This window comes from Lithobates pipiens, unplaced genomic scaffold (assembly GCF_037356315.1).
Source record: "Lithobates pipiens isolate NorthernLeopardFrog02 unplaced genomic scaffold, aLitPip1_a1.2 Scaffold_18, whole genome shotgun sequence".
In the NCBI taxonomy this organism is placed as follows: Eukaryota; Metazoa; Chordata; class Amphibia; order Anura; family Ranidae; genus Lithobates; species Lithobates pipiens.
In genome coordinates, this window is record NW_027507758.1 from 420,814,934 (window position 1) to 420,836,254 (window position 21,321).

The 21,321-nt window shown below is 40.8% G+C and overlaps 1 protein-coding gene across 1 annotated transcript in view; it reads left to right on the plus strand.

Annotated features, from left to right (window-relative positions):
* The window catches only part of ZBBX (zinc finger B-box domain containing), a 350,269-nt gene that overhangs the window by 79,403 nt on the left and 249,545 nt on the right, over positions 1 to 21,321 (plus strand). The window contains exons 8-9 of the mRNA XM_077488037.1: positions 18,531 to 18,692; positions 20,184 to 20,355. Coding sequence (XP_077344163.1) covers positions 18,531 to 18,692; positions 20,184 to 20,355 — 334 coding nt within the window. The remainder of the gene's footprint in view (positions 1 to 18,530; positions 18,693 to 20,183; positions 20,356 to 21,321) is intronic.

A 21,321-nucleotide genomic window follows, 5' to 3' on the forward strand; every position in this document is an offset into this window, starting at 1 on the left:
TAAAAGTGTAAAACATAACACTGTAAATCGCAAAGGTATTTTTATCTGAATAATATAGCATATGGTAACCTTTTGGTTATAAAAAGAAAGGCAAAGCATACAAAATGACCCAAATTGTGCAGACCCTGTTTCTGTCACTTTAACCTAATGTGAATAGATCTGCAGAAGGGTAGGAAACTGACACTTAATTTGCTACTTCTGGTTCCTCAACTCACAGGTCATTAACCTACCTAAGTACAACATAACAAACATTATGGAAACTATTGTGGTTAAATTGTCTGGCTCCTTTAAATAGAGTTTCAGAGAATGTGAGAGCAGACCCTTTGTGCTAAAAACCACTTTAGTCACTTTAGAGCAAAAAGAGAGAATACAAGGGTTAAAGTGTTACTCCTCGGAATCTGGCAATTCTTCAGCTAGCCTTGATGTATTTAGAACAGGGTAATCCTTGCTGATAGGGTATAGCAAATTTGACTGATCTGTGGTGTATCTTTATTTTACTTCACACTTTTTTCCTATATGGCTGGAATATTATTGTATCCAATGAGATTGCTGATGATAGATAGATGGAGGCGATTCAGTTCGCATTGTGCGCTATACAAGTATTTCATTCATTTATTCATGATAAAGATGTGAACAGGATATAGATGTCTGCATACAGTGTTCGTTAGAGTATGTGAGCTAACTTCCAGTGGCACCACAAGTGCCAGAAAGCTGGGTTTAATAAGGGATGTCATATGCAGTGTCATAACCGAATCTAAGTGGGCAACTGCCCGCTCACCACACTGGTTACAGAAGCTGCTGGCAGCAATGCAGGTGATGAAGACTCTTTAAGGAACTCGCTCTAAATTCTGGCTCTGGAAATGGCATCTGACCCCGTCGCACCAAGCCGCACCCTACCCGGATGTGAAAGGCGGGCATTGCTGGAGGATTTGGAACAGTCGATGCTGTCTGCAGAGGTACCTCTGGATGCATCTGTACAATTCCCCACTGTGCAGGCCACAACTCTGCAGCAGCTCACACTGACAGAGCTCCTGCTGGCAGATCCAAGCTGGCGTCCCAAGAGAGCAATGTAGACCTAAATCTGTTCTTCTCTCCTCCGCATTCTGGTAGTGGTAGTCCAAATCAGTCCCACTGGAATTAAAGCATCAGCATTCTGAACTACACATCCCATGATGCTTTGCTCTGCTCTAGGTTTTGTCTGAACGGAAATGACACAGAGTCCAAGCCAACACAAGAGGGAGACAACCCCACATTAATAACGCTGTACACTGTCCCTGAATTGCAGGCATAATAGCCAACTCCTGGCTACACCCAATTAAATGACTATCCTCAGGTGATACACAGAAATGAAACAAATCCTTGTATATACACATTGTGTTCATTTATCTGCAGCCCTCTCTTATCTACAGCTGTTAAAAGTGCAGAATTTAAACAGCTTGCCTGAGCTTTTAGAAAGCAAGGGACAGGGAGCTAACGTTACACTCTGTAGAGCTCAGTGAGGAGAGCTGATTGGAGGTAAGGGACACCCCCTTTCACACAGGAACAGAGCTGAGGCTTTCAACCACAGGCTGTGTACTGGAGCCCCTCCCTACCACCTTTTTACCTATTGGTGTCAGGAAAACTTGTCAGGAGTAACTCATGCAGAAAACAGCAAAATTAGGTAGCAGATAGACGCTTAGTGCTCTGAACTGAGACAAGTACCCACTATAGATGGATATGCTTTGTTCATATATCATGTCAGATGTTTACAACAACTTTAAGTATTGCGTTACTTAACTGTCAATTTGTGTATCCGTCACTTTACCATTTGACTACCAGAGCCTCAGTGGAAAACCTAGTATTTCCAAGTATAATAAAACCTGTGACATTGCCTTCTGCCTTCCACAGATCAGAGCTTGGTGCCCGGATGGCCAATTATCAGGCTCAAGCATAAGGGCAAGGAAGAATGTGCTTAGAATGTACAGAAATTGCAGGTTCCCCCCAGCAGAAAATTGTAATGTCAGAGCAGGCAATTTAGATTGTCTGTTATACAGCCCATCTCAGAGTACACATTCTGCTTGCCCAGTGGCTTTAATTTATTTTCATGCTGGCACTCATCTTTTTACATGGTTCCCCAGCTCACTAAATCCCTGTGGTGGCCAGTGTCCTTATTATCTGGATGGCTCTGAATCTGAGCCAATAAAAATGTAGTCCAGTGTGTTTCATGAGCAAAGACCTCTGTATTTCTCAGAAAAGTAAACTACCAAGCACACAACCATATGACAAGTGGCTTTAGTCTCACACAAAAGCAGCTTCAAACAAGTCTCAGTACTATGTCATAGATGCTATATTACAAATGATGGGTGATTTTCTTCTTGATTTGTGGTGACTGGGTGGTAAGGGAATTGTTGGTGCTCCTGGTCGCTTCTGTTTCACTGGCAACACATAGCTTAATGTTAGTACTGTATGCTTGTACTAAAGCCAAACATTAGCTATAAGGAAAAAAAATATATATAGTGTGCTAGTGTTGGGACACAACATGTGCTCCCTTAACAGTGCTAGTAAATTGCTACTGACTGTAAAACAGTAAGGTATGTGAATTGGTACTGCCATCTGTAGCAGTGGAATGCAGCAGGCATGTCAATTGGATTTGTGGACTGATGAGCGAATCGAATCCCTTAGGGCTCATTCACACTGAGTTTGAAAAAAAAGCATTTGCTGATTGCTTTCTCATCAGCTAACAGCCAAATACGGTTCTACAGCAAGCGCACCTGAATTTTGTATTATATGGGTGAATGCAAGTGCTTGCAAAGATGCTCTAATATGCCATTCAGTTTGCAAGTCAATAAGAATGCTAATCAAATGCTATTCAAATGCTCACAAAGCATTTAGTAAGCAGTTAATAGACAGTCAAATAGCCTTATTGAAGGTCTTTAGTTACATGAAATGGCTCAGAAGTTTTGTGTCCGATTTATGGAAATTACTTTTTTCTCTTTTTAAAATGTAATCAACTTTGTTATCAGATGTTACAAACAAATCATAAACAACAATATGCTTCATATAGTGTATGATCAAACTTGGTACAATGGGTTTAATTTACTTAAACTGGAGAATGCAAAATCTGGTGCAGCTATGCATAGTAGCCAATCAGATTCTATCTAAAGCTTGTGCAATTAAACTTTGACAGTAAAACCTGGAAACTGATTGGTTTCTATGCAGAGATGCACCAGATTTTGCATGCTCTAGTTTTAGTAAATCATCCCCACTATTAAGCCCCATACACACTTTTTCTGCTGAGTTTTTCCTTCAGGTTTATCAAAACCATGTAGTGCAAGGGCCTGTCTAATTGCATACACATTGAAACTCCTAAGGTTTGACCTCATATTATATGGTTTTGGTAAATCTGAAGGAAAAACTCAGCAGAAAAACTGATAGTGTATATGTGGCTTTACTCTCCAAATGACTATTCAGCAAAGCTTACTGACAAATGTTTGGTCTACATCTGCATTGACCCGGCATGTTCTTATATAATGCTAGAGACGTTTTAAAAAAAAGAGCGTTGAAGGAGCCAACAGTCTGTGGCTTGTACATTGTATTATTATTATTATTATTATTATAATACACAATTTATATAGCGCCAACAGTTTACGCAGCACTTTACAGTGTATAGGGGGGACAACACAATTACAATACAGTTCAATACAAAAGGTACAGGAGGGCCCTGCTCGTAGAGCTTACATTCTAAAGGGAGGAGGTGGTGGTACAAAAGGTAATAGCTGCAGAGAATGATTTGATGGAGGAGGTGGCTCAGGGACAGTTGTTAGGTGGGTATGGGATAGGCTTCCCTGAATAAATGAGTTTTCAGGGATCTCGCAGGGTAGGGGCTGATCAGACAGACTGGGAAATGGAGTTCCAGAGGATGGGAGAGGCTCTGGAGAAGTCTTGAAGGTGAGCATGAGGGGCGGTAACAAGGGAGCAAGAAAGCAGGAGGTCCTGGGAGGAGCGGAGGGGACGATTTGGGCAATCTCTGCAGATGAGGATGGTGATGTAGAAGGGGGCGATGCTGTGGATGGCTTTGTATGTTATGGTTAGCATTTTGAATTTTACACGGTGGAGTAGGGGGAGCCAGTAAAGGGATTGACAGAGAGGAGCAGCAGTCATGGTTCGGTTAGTGAGGTGTATTAGTCTAGCAGCAGAATTCATAATAGACTGAAGGGGGGATAGCCTGCTTAAGGGTAGGCCATTAAGGAGAGAGTTGCAGTAGTCAAGGTGGGAAATAATCAAGGAGTGAATGAGTTGCTTTGTGGTGTCATTAGTCATGAAGGGTCGAATTCTCGAGATATTGCAAAGGTGAAGACGGCAGGATTTAGCCAGTGATTGGATATGGGGGCTGTACATTTCCATTGTTTCAAGAGTAAAGTAAGTTCCTGGTGGATATAAACAGTAGAGAGGAGGTAAAGGAACACTGGGCTGGAACAAAGGGAAATAGGAATGACAGATTGAGTACAATGCATTGAAAAAGGAGAGAAAGGCAGGAAAATATTATATGTGAAAGAAAAGAGTAAAGTATGGAGTGGGAAGAGAAAAAGAAGAAAGGGAAGGAGAAGAGAGTTTCTGTCTATGTAACGTTAACATTTATCATTACTGTTACCATTATCACTGTATTGTTTATACAGATTAATCTCATTGTGATCATTGGTGAATTCCTGACCATCAACTGGTGAAATAAAATATCAGCCTCACAGAGAGCATGCCATTTTCAGTGCCACCTTACTGGTGACAGAGAGCATGCCATTTTCAGTGCCACCTTACTGGTAAACTTGCATTGTGAGAAGAAGTGGTAAGACTCAAATATACTGCCCTACATGGCTAAAACCAAAGTCTGGGTATTTTAGAAAGCAGGTGAGGCATACAGATTTATAAACAAGATTTTTTTTTCTTTTTAAAAATTGATACACATTGTGATAGGAGTACTGGCTATCACAAAAACTGGTAGTTTAGGGGAGGAATCCAATTAAGAATGGGTGATTTTGTAACAGGAAGTTTTCTTGTGTGAAACCTGAGATACCGGGGCAGTGATTGAAGTGGTTGAGGCAGAGTTACAAGTGTGACTAGCATAAAGCTATATTCACACCTATGCGGCTCCGCTTTTCACATTTTGTGAGGGCACAGAAGCCAATTCACTTGAATGGGCTGCCGTGCCTCCTGAAAAACACAGAAAAGGTCCCTGCAGCATTTTTTAAATTGCAATCTTCACGGGAACTGCAAGTGCAGTGCGGTTCCCACTTCGGGTTCAATTTCCACTGCGTGTGGTTGCATTTTTTTTTCTCTGCGGGTGGGGCAGACCCGCAGTGGGAACCACCCGCACAAAGGTGAACCTAGCCTAACACAGGTGTATTGTTACAAGAACATACCCATACCCATGGCTCTTCTCCAGACTTTCTGCTTTCATCCCACGTGGACAACCCAGGTGCTGGCTACCACAGCCCATCTCCACTCTCCGTCAAAGGTATGAGAAATAAAAGCTGCACTTCAGAACTTAGCTCTTCTTTCTATGTTTTATTTGTAAAAAAACAAAGGCTGCATACATGTCTCCACCTGAAACCAACTTTCCTTTGCATATTTTATCACTACTGGCTTGCTCTGCTCACAAGAAAATTAAACACAAAAAGAAGAGCTAAGTTCTGGAGTGTGGTTGATATATTCCATACATTTGACTGGTGTATTGCTGAGGTGCATAAGGGTGCCATTCAAAATCAATCTACAATGTAGCAACTGTGCAGTGCCATGTTTAACCGTAATGTTGTTTTGTTTTTTTACCACCAATTATTTTATATACTAGCCATGCCTAGAAGAATTCATAACTTGGCCTTTTATATGCTTTGTGGTGATCTTCACACAGCTGGGTACCTCTCACTGTCTGGACAATTCACCCCTGCACCTCTCCTGCACTGTGTGCTCATCTTGGATTGCTCACACATGAGTTTAGGGGTCTATCTAATATTTCACTTGCCAGTGATGAAGAGGGAAGAAGAGAAGAGCCTTTAAACCCACATTTTATGTTAAGCAGCATGGTGGATGCTGGCACAACAGCAGAACAATACAGGATGGAGAGATGTCTTCTGCTTTTCATTCACAAATGGGCATCTGTGGCTCATATAAGTAACTGTGGATCTTGCAGTGCTTCATTGGAATTGGAAACATATAGCATTAGAATAATTCCATATGCACTGCTGCAATTAACACTTCATAAATTTTATAGATACTTCCAATCCAGTTAATTAAAACGATGAGATCAGGACAGCTGTAGTATAAAGCAAGTGAGATATATACAGTGAAAGTGTTTCTTATTCTAATGAATGGATTAACAAAAATAAATTTAGAGTCAATTGCATTCTTTTAAAATTGTTCTAATTAAACTAAGAAAAGTTAATCCAAAGTGAGTCTTAAAGAAGCTTTGCAGTTAATATGCTGGCTTAATTCTTAGATTTAGCTAAATCCTAAACTGATTCTAGCTTGATGGTAATATACTCTTGCAGTGTTTCATTTGTGTTTGTTTTTGCATGTCTGTGACCCAGTTGAAAAAGATTGTCTCTAATAACACATAGGAAACGTTATTTTGATATGAGTTAAGAGACTGATTGCTGGTTACAACATGCATACACTTATTTCTTGCTAAAATCGGCATGTGGTGGAACAGTTCATCTAAAAATAGTGCTTATATTTGCAGATTCTAATTCTTAATTCTAATGCTATATAAAAATTTGTATTTAATCAATAAAAGATATCCTCTTAAATACTGCTATCCAACCTGCCTTGCTTCTTTCTGAGCAGTCAACATTCACATTCTGTGCTTGGTATGAATAACATGCAAAATGCCTTCTCTAGAGGAGTGTGTAATAGAGTTCTGAGGATCAGCAAGTGCACTGCATTGTAAGCAGAGTCCATCTCGCAAAGCCAGAGGTCCCTACTGCAAGGTAGTAAGATGAAAATAATCAGTATATCTCTGGAAAAAAGTATATTTTATAGTAACGAAGTACAGTCTTCCTTGTTATATACAGATATGCACACATACAGTTATTTAAAACATAAATAGTATGGATATGGTTCAAACATTACTAATATAGAAATGTAGATATTTTAAAGAGGCTGTAATCATATTTGCCATTTTATGGTAGAGTTTGCAGGAGAAAAAAAATGTTAGTATAAAAACATGTCGTCCTCCTTGTGAAGTAAGTGTAAAACAGTGAAAAATATGTAAAATAATTACTTCTGTTATGTTCGGTTTAAGATGATATAGCTTATTTTTTTCTATTTCTGATGAATTACCTTACATGATATACTGCTCCTTAATCTCATCAAGCTTATCTTTGTATCCCTATCAGATGCCCCTCCCAGAGCTGGCTATAATATCTGTATTTGGGGTGGCTCCATTCCCTTGGAGGGTCCTATGGAGCCAAACTTGCACACACTGCCTAGCTTCCACCTACGGATGCTGCATGCATCCACAGTTAACAGGGTGGCAGGCCATCCCGCTGCTCCCCAGTCTTCCTGTTCATCAGAACAGTACATGTCAGATACTCTTGGCCCATGGAGATCTAGAGCCAGCAGCGGTATATAGTTAGCTTGGTAAGTGTTTATACACATATACCAAGCTTATTGTAAACCGGCAATGTTTAATAGAGTGTTGCTTAAGTAGTAATAAATTCAAGTAGAATATTCTTCACAGTGTTAAAATAGAGGCCATGCCATGAGACAAGATAACTCACTCAAACTGCTCCAAAAGCCCAAGTATGAAAGTATACTAAAAAAAAACTTTTATTTTTTAGTAACTAGAATGATTTTCATTATAAAAGTATTTCAAAAATCAACTATTTTAGATATAACGTCATATTAAAGATGGGCCCACTTTTCACCTATCACCTTGCCATCTCCCTCATGCCATCAACCAGATTTACATCAGCAGGCAACCTCAACCAAGGGCAAATGCCAATTAGGCAGCTCTTTCATTCTTTCTAGTATGCATGCAGGTTGGGGAAGGTATGTAATTCGACTCAATATTAATAAAATAATCTTTATCCTGTAACTGAGAAACGATAGTATGTTAAAGATGACGTGTAAGATGAAAATCTTGCATTTAAAAGATATCCAGTTAGCCACGTGAAAGGTACCGTATATACTCGAGTATAGGCCGACCCGAGTATAAGCCGAGGCCCCCAATTTACCCCCAAAAAACTGGGAAACCTATTGACTCGTGTATAAGCCGAGGGTGAGATATGCCTGTCCATCCCTGTGTGTGTGTCCATCCATCCATCCATCCCTGTGTGTGTGTGTGTCCATCCATCCCTGTGTGTGTGTGTCCATCCATCCATCCATCCATCCCTGTGTGTGTGTCCATCCATCCATCCATCCCTGTGTGTGTGTGTGTCCATCCATCCATCCATCCCTGTGTGTGTGTCCATCCATCCATCCATCCCTGTGTGTGTGTGTGTCCATCCGTGTGTGTGTGTGTGTGTGTGTGTGTGTGTGTGTGTGTGTGGCCTTGTGTGTCCAGCCTACCTGTGTCCTGAGCCTCCGTCCGGTCCCGAGCCTCCGTCCGGTCCCGTCCCGTCCCGAGCCTCCGTCCGGTCCCGTCCCGTCCCGAGCCTCCGTCCGGTCCCGTCCCGAGCCTCCGTCCGGTCCCGTCCCGTCCCGTCCCGAGACTCCGTCCGGTCCCGTCCCGTCCCGAGCCGAGCCTCCGTCCGGTCCCGTCCCAGGATCACCGCTCTTCGTCGGCGCCCATTCCCCTGTTCAAATGCCGCGCCTCCCTGTCTGTGATAGGCGGAACACAATTTCCCAGCAGCCTGTGTTCCGCCTATCACGGACATCGTCTCATCCTCGTCCGTAGAACGAGGATGAGACGATGTCGGTGATAGGCGGAACACAGGCTGCTGGGAAATTCAGTGTTCCGCCTATCACAGGCGAAGGCGGAGCCGGAGGCGCGGCTTTTGAATTATAGAATGGCCGCTGTCTGTCTGCTCGACACGCTGATCGAGCAGGCAGACAGCGATGACTCGAGTATAAGCCGAGGGGGGCACTTTCAGCCTCAAAAAAGAGGCTGAAAATCTCGGCTTATACTCGAGTATATACGGTATTACCTGTATGTTTACTTTCCTACTATATATGGTAACAAGGTACAAAACCTTACCACTAGCCATGGTTTCAGGTATAATGCACAGATGTAGAAAGTGAAAGAGGCTTGGGCTGTGAAGCAGGGATGTAGAAGGTGGATAGAGATTTGATTGCTTTAGTTATGAGGCAGGTATAAAGGAGGTGGAAGAGCTTACAGTCACCTGGGCTATTACACAAGGATGTAGAAGGTTGAAGAGCTTATAATGTTTTTATTATTAAGGCAGGGATAAAAAAGGTTAAATAGGTTATAGCCTCTTGGGATATAAGACAGCGGTATAGAAACTGGTATAGTTAGCAATCTCTTGAGCTATAGGGCATGGATGTCGAAGGTGGAGAAGCTTACAATTTCTTTGCTTATAAGAAAGGAATAAAGAAAGGAAAATAGCTTATAATCTTTGATGCTGGCTAAATGATTAGCAATAACCAATCTGTTGATCGTAGATTTAAATAGTTCTCAAACCAGAATTATTGTTTGGTATAACAAAGCATTGGTTTTCAGAAATGTTCTTCCATATTTCTTTTAATGAACATAATTTGTTCTTTACCCATATTGTTGCAGCCACTTCCATTCAGAGCGTCTCACCCCTCGTGATAGGTCATGGCATGTCAGAATGGCATTTTCCTTTTGACTGGCTGTAAACAATCCAACAGCGATCCTCTCTCCTGTCCTATAGTGGTGCCTTCTCCCCCATCAAGCCACTGCCAATCAGAGTGGCTTCTTCCTACAGCCTTACCTATTTCAGATTGGTGCAGCTCTTGGTTCACTGTCCGAGCAATGCTGTTATTAGCTAGCTGCTGTGCCCCCTTCTAGCCAGTCTGCATTCTTGTCCACTGATTCCTGTATACTAACCTCTGTCTTGTTTCCTGATAATCTGTGTCTGCCTGCCCTGATCTCTGGAAAGTTCTGGTACTCCATATGTGCTGCCTGCTCTAAACTTTGGACTGTTCCTGGCATCCTCTATCTTGTGGTCAGTGGTGCCTAAAGCAGTGAAGATCTGGGATCAGCACACTGCAAAGCCTGACACTCCTGTGAAAGAATCTCTGGTGAAAACTTTGCTTGCATCACCTGCTCTCATATGGACTTGTCCCATTCATGTACTTCATTGAGTCCTGATCCAATGCCCAGGCTATAACTTTTCCTATGTGTACCCATTTTCTTGACCTCCCTCTTCCAACACGGTTCCCCTTTTGCTGTCTCAGCTCACAGGTCTAATCTATTTTGTGTGGCTCTGTTTTACCTTGTAGAGTTTGCTCCTGGCATACACTTCTTAGGTGAGCCTTCCACCTCCTATTGGCCATTCCTTATCTTGCATCTACAGGATATACTTCTGCTTAGCTGCCACCCTGACACTAATTACCAACTCTAGGCCAGCCCTCACAAACTTCCACTTGCCTGCTCACATTTTGCAAGTGGAATTTGAGGGCTGGCAAGGAAGGGCTTCCTGAGAGCGGGGGGACAAGCACCACCGGCAGCCTGGGTTGAATAGGAGTCCTCCTCCCAGCGATCATAGAGGGGAAGAGAAAGGAGAGCTGCCCGGATGATCAGAGCACGGGGAACACAGCGATTACTTCTTTCATTTCAATTGCTGTGTTCCTTGCCATCACATACAGCCCCTCCTCCTAGTCCCGGAGCTTTGATAGACAGCTCACCCGTCCAATTCTGAGATGGGTGTTCTTTCTATCAAAGTTCCCCAGCCAGGAGGAGGGGCTGAATGTGATGGCGAGCAGCAGGGAACACAGCAATTGAAAGCTGTTATCGCTGTGTTCCACATGCTCTGGTCATCTGGGTAGGAATCCTGTTCCTCTCCTCTCTTCCCCTGCACAAGCAGGCTGCGTGGTGGGCACAGGCTGTATTGATGGACACAGGCTGCATGGTGCCCACATGCTTTATTGGTGGACACGAGCAGGCTGCATTGATGGACATGGGCAGGCTGCATTGATGGACATGGGCAGGCTGCATTGATGGACATGGGCGAAGTTAATATTAATTTTTATAACTTATGAGATCATGATATGATGAGATAATTTATGAGGGCATGTTTAGGGCGGGGTTGGGTAGGGCAATTAGTGGCGAGTAACCCTTGAGGCCTGGCTAGTAGCTCCGGACTTGACATTTTGAGCCCTGCTCTAGGCTATAAGAGGAGGTTCTCTTTAGTTGTCAGTGGAGCATGTGTCCCCGGTGATAGTTATAACAAACATTTTCTTAAAGGTTTTGCCTGGCAGCGATGATCAAAAGGACAAATAGAGAGAGGGTATCTCCCCCAATGAGACACCACAACAAAAAGTTTAGGGTGTACAGTAGATACTGCAGGTCTCTTACTGCAGGTTCTGCAGTAAGAGACATTAGTTATTTGCTATCTTTTTAAGTTGCCTGAATTTCAGCTTTCGTTTTTCCTGGGCAGGTTAAACAATGAAAGCTTAAAGAGGAAGTAAACACTGATGGGTTTACTTCCTCTTTGATTCCCTGCAAAGGTAAAGCATAATGGACTACTATGCATCGCATAGTAGCCCATTTTGTGTCACTTACCTGACACAGGAGCCAGTGAAGTCACCGCTGTCCCCTGTAGTCCGGAGCCTCCATCTTCTTGGTGGGTCTCGCTGCTCCGGCGCTGTCATTCGTCGGAGCCGCGATGATGTCACTCCTGCGCATGGAAGCCGCCACTCGCGGCATATCGCTGTTAACTGCGGTGCGCTCAGTGCGCCTATGCGGCGCTTTCTACGGCACATGCGCCTTAGACAGTGATGCTTGTCTTTCGGCAAATATCTCCTAAACCGTGTAGGTTTAGGAGATATTTCTTGGACCTACAGGTAAGCCTTAATCTAGGCCTACCTGTAGGTCAAAGTTGGTTGTAAGGGTTTACAACCACTTTAAATCTGATACTGTTATTGATATCTCCCTGTTTTTCCTTTCCTTCAGTTTAAATCCCTTAGTATAATTTTTCTTCAAAGAAGTTGGTTTTCTTCCTCTCTCTTGCAAATGGCATCACTATGATCCTAATATATTGATGAATTATCATTTGTAAATGATCAAGTATGAGAATGTCCTTTTTCCATTAATGGGTCACATTCCAGTAAGTTATGTCAAAAACAACTTTTACAGTAAAGGAGTATTCTATTATTATTATTTTTTTTTTAGTAAAAGAGTATTTTATACACATTTTTCACTTTTTCTGTGACTTGTCAGACTTGAATACAATGCCTCTTTTCACTGCACGTCGTGTTGTTAAACTAGAAATATTCCAGTATATCACTTTCATAATAAGAATGATGTTATGCAATGATAGCTCTTTTTTGCCTGTCTGTCTCACCAATAAAATTGATTCTTCGCATGTCTATGGCTGATCAGCTGCTCACTGTAAATCTGTTGAAGCAGAACAAAGTCTCATGCTGCCCCACTGAAGCTGCTCTGAATAAGCTGGTTAGGAAAATAGAACATGACGAGATTCTTAAATTTTCTGGTCTGTTTAACACTGCATCAACAGTAGCAAAACATGGCTAAAGTTTCATGGATTTTGCAACTGTTGTCAAAGAACAGACATAACAAGACCTTAATCTTGGTTCAAATTATGTAAACTCTCATGGTAGATAGGATTTGGTGTACACTTTGAAATTCTCAAGTATTTGGTCCCTGTTGAATCTGAGAAGAATGCAAACACAAAGTATGTTTATTAATTGCACTTTAAAAGCTACAGGATTTTTCCTTATTTTTTAATTTTTTTTGTCAATTGAGAAAACAAGATTAAGTAGAATCCCGCTATTAAGTTTGTATAAAGAATGATGCATGAACAATGTAAACAAATTTTGAAATAAATTAGCCTCGGTAGGAGTCAATACTTTTGCATCAAACATTAATAAAATGTGACTTTTGGGAGTCACTACTTCTTTTGGGGAATTAAAGAGGAGATCCACCGAAAAGGGGAATTCCGCTTTAAGCACTTCCCCCCCCTCCTATGCCACATTTGGCATGTCTTTTTTTTTGGGGGGGGGGGGGGGGAGTAGGTACCTAGTTTTAAGAGGGACTCGGCTCACTCAGGCTTTCAAACTGAAGTGAGAGGAGCGGCTCTTTACAGACCCTATGCAGGCACTATTTTTAACGCTATAGCGCCTGTAAAGCACCTCCAGTGTGAAAGCAGCCTTATTGTACTTTGTATTAAACATTGTACTTTTTTTTCAGAAGTTCTCCTCTCCCCCTCCTTCCCTGCAATCTTCTGGGACACATCACAGGTCACAAAAGATTGCCCGACCATTCTGGAGGCGCAACGTGACTCACGCATGTGCAGTGCAGAAGCTGCAAGCTGTCACAGCTGGGTGCCCACAGTTGCAACTCTGGCGACAGGAGACGGAGAGAATCGAGGGCTGTACATGATCCACATCGTTGGATCATGGGACAGACGAGTATGTGTTTATTGAAATTCAGCAGCTACACTTTTTTTTTTTTTTTTATATCTGCTGACTTTTAATAAACACAGCAACGACTGGAGTTCTACTTTAATAACCTTAATATACCTTTATTCAAAATAATATCTCGACTATCAGCTAGCTTCTACACATAAAAGCATCCATTTAACTTTATACATGTTAAAATTAATTAAAATGTAACATCCATAGATGAAACCAAACTGTGGCAACCGTCCTTCCCTATCTTTTCCTTAACAGCGTAACTTTGAACATATTATTTATAGCCCGCCAGACCATTTATTCCAGTACATTATTAATATAGGTGGATTTCTTATACATTAGCTTTGCACATTCAAGCTTTAGTCCGGTCTCTACCAGTATGAAGTGGCTCATGATTTAAAGGACAACTCCACTCTTGTGAAAAAAAAATAGCAAATAAAAAAAAATAATATAACGTATGCAATTGTGACACAAAGCATGTTGTAATTGAATGTTATTAAAAATTACCTTTCCTTTTAAAACTGCAGCTCTGTAATTTTCTGTAAAATGCAATGCAATATGGTTACCTGGAGGTGTTCTATATACAGAATGTGTACAGAGCGTCCCCAAGAAACACCATTTCCTGCTTGTGTGATTGGCTCAATGATTTTCCCAGAAGTCTGCACTAAGATACACATCAGATATTAGGCACCCCCTGCAACAAAAATTTCATTTTTGGTGAGATACTTCCAATAGGAAATCATGTCTAAAGGGAAGCAGACCCTGCAGTTTTCCTCAGAGCCCTGCAGGTGCAGCAGCTGATTGATAATTATAAAACCACTCTCATTAGATTCTCTTCCCACATGGACACAGGTAAACACACAGGGATTTCTTCAGAATAACAAAAGGTAGGAATCTGCAACAAAGTTTATTAAGCTCCTTGCAATGTACATAGATCATACATGTACATAGATCATTCAGAGGGCAATGTTTTAACTCTTTAATATCCTCTCGCTGTAAGATGGCACTTGATGTATGAGCAGGAGTGTCTATAGGTATCCATCCAATCCCCACTCGGAGACCATCTGTAGTACAGCCAGGTTCCACATGTCAGTAGGTTAGTAGCTCCTCCAGGGTTACCTTAGATCTCTGTGCTGCCTCTCTAATTAATGCCTTCCTTGCCCGGTCCATGAGTTTTGGTGTGAAGCCGTCTCTTGGCAGGTTTGCTGTTGTGCCATGTTCTTTCCATTTGGTTATGATAGATTTGATGGTGCTCCTAGGGATCATCAAAGATTTGAATATTTTTTTATAACCTAACCCTGACTTGTACTTCTCAACAACATTGTCCCTTACTTGTTTAGTGAGTTCCTTGGTCTTCATGGCAGTGTTTTGTTAGTGGTGCCTCTTTCTTGGGTGTTGCAGCCTCTGGGGCCTTTCAAAAAGGTGTGTGTATGTAATGACAGATCATGTGACACTTAGATTGCACACAGATGGACATCATTTCACTAATTATGTGTCTTCTGAAGGTAATTGGTTGCACCAGAGCTTTTTATGGGCTTCATAACAAAGGGGGTGAATACATACGCACATGTCAATTATCAGTTTTTTATTTCTGAAAAATATTTTTTCAAATTTTACTCCAACTTAGACTATTGTGTTCTGATCCATCACATATAATTCAGATTAAAAAAACATTGAAATAAAAGCTGTAATGTAATAAAATGGGTAAAAAAAGCCAAGGTGGTGAATACTTTTGGAGGCCCTGTATATGGGTCATAATGGATTGCTTTTCCAAAATGTATAATTTTGTACCGCTTGCTGGATTACCTACAGCGGAAGCACTGTCTACCCTCTTCCTGTCCCATATTGTGAAAAATCACGGCATACCTACCAATCTAATTTCCGACCATGGATCCCAGTTTGTTTCCCGATTCTGGAGAGCGTTCTGCAAGAAACTGAGAGTAACGCTCTCACTCTCTACCTCACATCACCCTCAGATGGTCAAACCGAACGCATGAACCAGACCCTCGAAACCCATCTTCGACATTATGTCAATGCATTACAGTCCAACTGGTCTGAGTATTTGCCTTTGTCTGAATTCGCCATTAACTCCCGTTGGCACAGTGCTCTTCATACCACACCATTCTGTGCAGCCCTAGGCTATCACCCTCAGACTTTTCCCCTACTTCAGCTGCCTTCTGGTGTACCAGCAGCAGATCAGTGGGTGAAAAATATTCTGCTACACTGGAAAAACATACACTTATTACGGAAGTCAGCAGGCAAGTAATGTGCTTTTCTCCAACAAATGAAGATGTCATATACCTCCATATGTGGTGGTGGCTATCAACCAAATATGTGAGACTGAAACAACCTTCTACCAAATTGGGCTCTTGATTCATCGGTCCTTACAGAATTATTGCTTGAGTCGGGCCAATCTCCTTGCTGTTGAAATAGCCCTCCTCTCTTGATACATCCCGTATTCCACGTTTCCCTCCTCAAAAAGGCATTTTTCAATCGCTACTCCAGAATGCAACAGCTACCACCTCCTGGTCTTGTTGATGGACAAAATGAGTTTGAAGTCTGTAAGATTCTTGATTCTAGAAGGCAGGTTTGTGGCCTACGGTATCTGGTTCATTGAAAGGGATAACCCATCAGACCGTTCCTGGGTCCCAGCCAAAGATTTGCATGCCCCTGCTCTTATTCAAGGCCTCCATGCCTCCTTTCCCACTAAGCCCCACTGGGCCTCCGGAGGGGTCCACGGGGGGGGGGGGGCTGTAATGTACCAGGGTGTCTTCGAACCGGGATGTTCCTGGTCCCACAGCTGCAGTCTTACCTGTTGTGTCACAGAGGAGCTCTGGAGTTATTGCAATGTTCTCCCAGCTGGATGCATTGCCTTGGACTCACTAGCTCCACCTGCTGCCAGCTGCGGACAATGTACAATCAAGCAGCCAATAAATAGCAGCACTTCCTGTTACTCAGTGCCCGTTTGTTTGGACTAGCTCCCTGGGTATATTGATAACTCTGATTTGGACTACAGTGTATTGAACCTCTGCCTGAATTCTTGACCATTCTCCAGCCTGCTGATTTGGTACTTCACCACCAGCCCGTGTATGACCTCCGCCTGTCTGACCATTCTTTGGATTTCGATTTTGTAACGCTTTGCCTGATCTGTTGCTGACTTGACCTGCCTGACTACATTTTCGTCTGAATCCTCAGCATACGAGCTCCACTTCGGACACTACCTACCACAGGTACCTTACACTTATGCAACCACATTATTTTTTTATAATTTTTTTACTTAATTTCCCTAAAAAAAATTATATATCTATCTCTCTCATAGTTTGTAGTCACTAACTTTCACACAAACGAATTAATATACACTTATTGGGATTTTTCGGTACCAAAGACATGTGGCAGAATAAATTTTGGCCTAGATTTATAAGGAAATTTGACTTTATTGGATATGTTTTATAACAAAGTATAAAATCATTGTTTACAAATTTAGAATGGTGCTATGCTTCAAAACTAAAAGAATGATAAGACTACATAAAGAGTTGCAAACCGTAATATTACATGTGTCTGATCTCTCGGTAGATATTGAATAACTTTAATAATTATTCACATTTCTCAATATCTACGTAAAACATCTTTTTAGCGGATAGAAGACTAAAGTCCACTGTCGGCTGATATCACTCAGCCGGTCCAGGCTCTGGATCAATTATGACTTTACAGTCAGGATCCACCCAGATGCCTAGATTGGCAGCTGGCTCAGCCTCCTTGTGCACCGCTGGCTCAGCCTCTCAGTGCACCGTTCGGAGACTGAGGCAACTGTTCATGCCCCTTCCATAGCCTGGTGATCCAGCACTAGAGGGGCAAAACAGAGAACCAGTGACTGACATTCTCCAGCTCTCTGCTCAGTGAAGAACAAGGCCTGAGCTGTCTATACTGATGACTACTCATTTGCCCCATGCTTGCCTTTTTTGTGGACACAGCTTCCACAGTTCAGTTCAGTTCATTTTTAATCTTGTGTTTCTTTGCAACAAACTGAAATCAATGCGTTGTCAATTGGACAGTTGCCAACAAGGAGGTAAATTGACAGCATGGGAATACATCATCTTTGTAATCTAAATCATACAATGTCTCTTTACTACACTTTTTAGCATTTGGAATAATATCAGGTCAGAGAAAGTAATGTCAATGATTTTATGTTGCCCCCTATCATCTGAAGTCTGAGCCAGTGAGTCCCCTTGGCACCAGGAAATTTCTGTGATTTCTTCCTCAGCAACTATTAAGCAGCTACAACCTCTAAGCTCTTTTATTCTGTCGGTGTGTGACTTCAGTGAATGTTTTTTAATTTAATAAATTCTAGCTCACATTTTTTACTGTTTTTCTTCTCCTCTTGCATTATGGTTAGTTTGATATTAAGCAGAGATGTGTCTTGTTTAGTATGGAAATGAACGTCTTAAATGTGCAGTCTTACATAAGTAACTGCCTCTTAAGATACACCTGCAGACCATATAAAAGAGCATTTTAAATGAAGCAGCGAGGGCTTTACTTTTTAATTTAATTGAACTACAACTGCCAACACATGCAAAGCTTAGTGCCATAAAAATAAAATATGTCAAATCTGACAATGCTCTGTATTGCATTCCAATTTCAGCATAACCTGGACTTAACAGTGCCTTTTTATTCTTCGGTTTGAAAAGATAAATGTACTCAGAGCTGCAGAAGAGAATATTGCCGAAGAAACAATTCTGTTCATCTTTAGTAGTTTCCTTAAGTACACTTCTTCTGTGCCAATTTGCATATTTTTTAAATAATGAGCTAAGTGCAGACAATTCGACAAGAAATTTAGCTCGTACAGAAAGTACTGCAAAAGTGAAATGTCCATTGGAAATATCTGCACAACATACTGGGAGCTGGTGGGTTGCTAATTTCATGCATTTATGTCAGCAGTGAAATTGTTTAGTAATTCAGTTTACTTCTAATATTTCATATTGCAGGGGAAATCTCAAGATGGCAAATTAGATGCTTTGCATGCATTCAAAAAAGAGCTGAATCTTGATGAGTCCAGTGGAAGACTTGAAAAAGACAAGCATTTTACTGAGCGGACAATCTCAGCTGAATTTACTTCCTTTGAGGGGAAAGGAGGGGCTGGTAACGAGGTAAGTCTTCTGTATATGTTAAAGAGGAATCCATTCACATATAGGCATTGATTAGGAAAAAAACTAATTATAGAATAGAAGAAAGGGAAGTATAAGGTTAAAACTGGTCAAATGTTAGCTTTTATTTTTTTTTCTAGGCAGAACAAAGATAAAACACTGAATCTGATTGGTTGCTATGTGACTTTACTTTTCAGATTTCATACATCAGTTCCATCATGTATTGTACTGTCTGTACAAATACTAAAGACTGCCTGTACAAATATTAAAGGACAGCTAAACTTTAAATCTTTCATTTTTACATCTGGAAAAAGTTATAATACTTGTTCAGCCATCTCATGTTATGTTAGTGACTAGCAGCTCTAAAAAAAGTGGCATTAAGAGATTCCTTCTTCTTCTACAGACAGCTGAGAACTCTTCCTTTAGGTTTAGAACACAGGACTTTTTCTTTCATTTGTCCATGGCAGGTCCCTTGTGCTCTGGTATGCTGGTCGAATCTCCCCTTATTTTGTACCAATACCAGTTTCTGCTTATGAGAGCATGTTGTATATATGAATGACATTTATTGTGCATAATGGGATTGGTTCATTGTTGCTAATGTCAGAGAAGGTGTTATCAGAGGTGCTGGTGATTTAATTGAAGGGACAGTTGAAGTAAGTTGTCCATTAAATGATGGCACTTGGCAAGAAAGGGAGACAAACAAGGTCTAAATGTTTGCAGACATAACATTTTGTTATGGACAAACTGGTCGGGTGGCACCATAATTAGTGAGGGATGGTAACAGGATACATGTAGACCTCAGGTTGGAGGCTAAATCCCCCCCCCCAAAAAAGCTTTACAAAGCCTCTGGACTCCAGGACCCACGCTTGAACTTAATAATCTCTCTCTCTCTCTCTCTCTCTCTCTCTATATATATATATATATATATATATATATATATATATATATGACTTAACAAAGGTGTATTTTAAAAGGCCTATAATGCACCGCTCAGCCCCAGATTCAGCAAACCAAAAATCCTAAAATATATATCGTATACACATATCCCCTCCAGTTATTAAAAAGTAAAAAGAGGGCGACAGGAGAGCAGCCGTTTAAAAACAATAAAAAAAATAAAAAATGATTGCATTATTTTATATATATATATTATATAAATATATATATATATATATATATATATATATATATATATATATATATATATATATATATATATATATATATAATAGCCATGTTCCATTTACTCAGACGTATAAATCTACAGTATATACTCTGTATGTATGTACTTTTAGTACATACTGCATTTACACGTATGTACACATGTATAGTTTGTATATTTGCCATAAATACTTTTTCCATTTCCTATTAAAACTTGATCCCTTTCACCAAAAAAAAAAATCCTCTCTAACGTTACTGGTTGATTGTGTACAAATATTTACAAAGCCGTGCTAATTTGTACAAAATATTCTCAAGCTCGATTTCAAACTTCTCCAGGGTTTTAGCTCAGAAGCGAGAAAATTGTATTTTCCGGACACTTCTGGGTCTTTGCTGCATGGAAGCTTTAATGAAGAGGAATCTGCAAAATATTTTAATGAAGCTTTATTGGAATGGAGAAATCAAACTCATTCCAAATCACAACCTCTCGATACCACTGAAAATGGCACAGGTAAGCCTTATTTACACAGAGGAATATTTCTGGTATATCCTTATAGATATGCAAATTTGCTTTCTGTGTATTTCCATGTTTTACTCTTTAAACAGTGACATTTGTTTTGTATTTATCATTTTTTTTTCTTCTCTTCTTGTGAGGTAGAAATACGTTAAAGATCCCCTTTTATATATAATACAATAGCCAATTTGTCAAATGCTTAAAGAGACTGTCATAAAAAATAAAAATAAAAATACAACTAAAAATTGCTACAGGTATAAAGTACAAGCACCTAGGCATGCCTGTATACATTATACCTACCGCAATTTTTGTTAACCTGCCATTCTTGCTGATTCCTGGGGTACTCAGACTTGCAGGTAGTGTTGGAGCCTGCCGTTACCTCCTACTCTTTACACATTCATATTGTCTCAGCATAGTAGGAATATACAGGAGGCTAAAAGCCTATGTTTAGACAAAATGTATAAAAAAAATAGCACAAGAGGCAGACTTACAATCAACGAACAGTGTCCCTTGTGCTATTGGCTAAGGATTTCGCTGAAATCTTTGGTCCTTTGATCCCCCCCCCCATACCCAAGCAGTAGTAATCTTCCAGTGCAGCAGAGTTTATATGAGCTGAGGGAACTGTCACATGCACTTATCAAGAGTGACAAGTATTCCTGCTTTTTTACCCACCTCCTCCATTCATAGAAGCTGTGCTATAGCTTCTGTGCATGAAAAGCGATCTATGAAATGAGGAGGCGGACCGCATAGTCAGAAGACTGAAGATTTCAACGAAATGTGCAGCCAGCACCACAAGGGATGATTTTGCATTGATCATAACTTGTCTCCTGTGCTGATTTTTTATTTTATTTTTATGTTAAGACTAAACAGGCTTTAAATGATCAGGCTAGAAGTTTTAATTTCTAACTAGCTTTTTAAAGTAAGGTACACATGGAAGAAGCTTTTCATGTTCACCTTACTTAA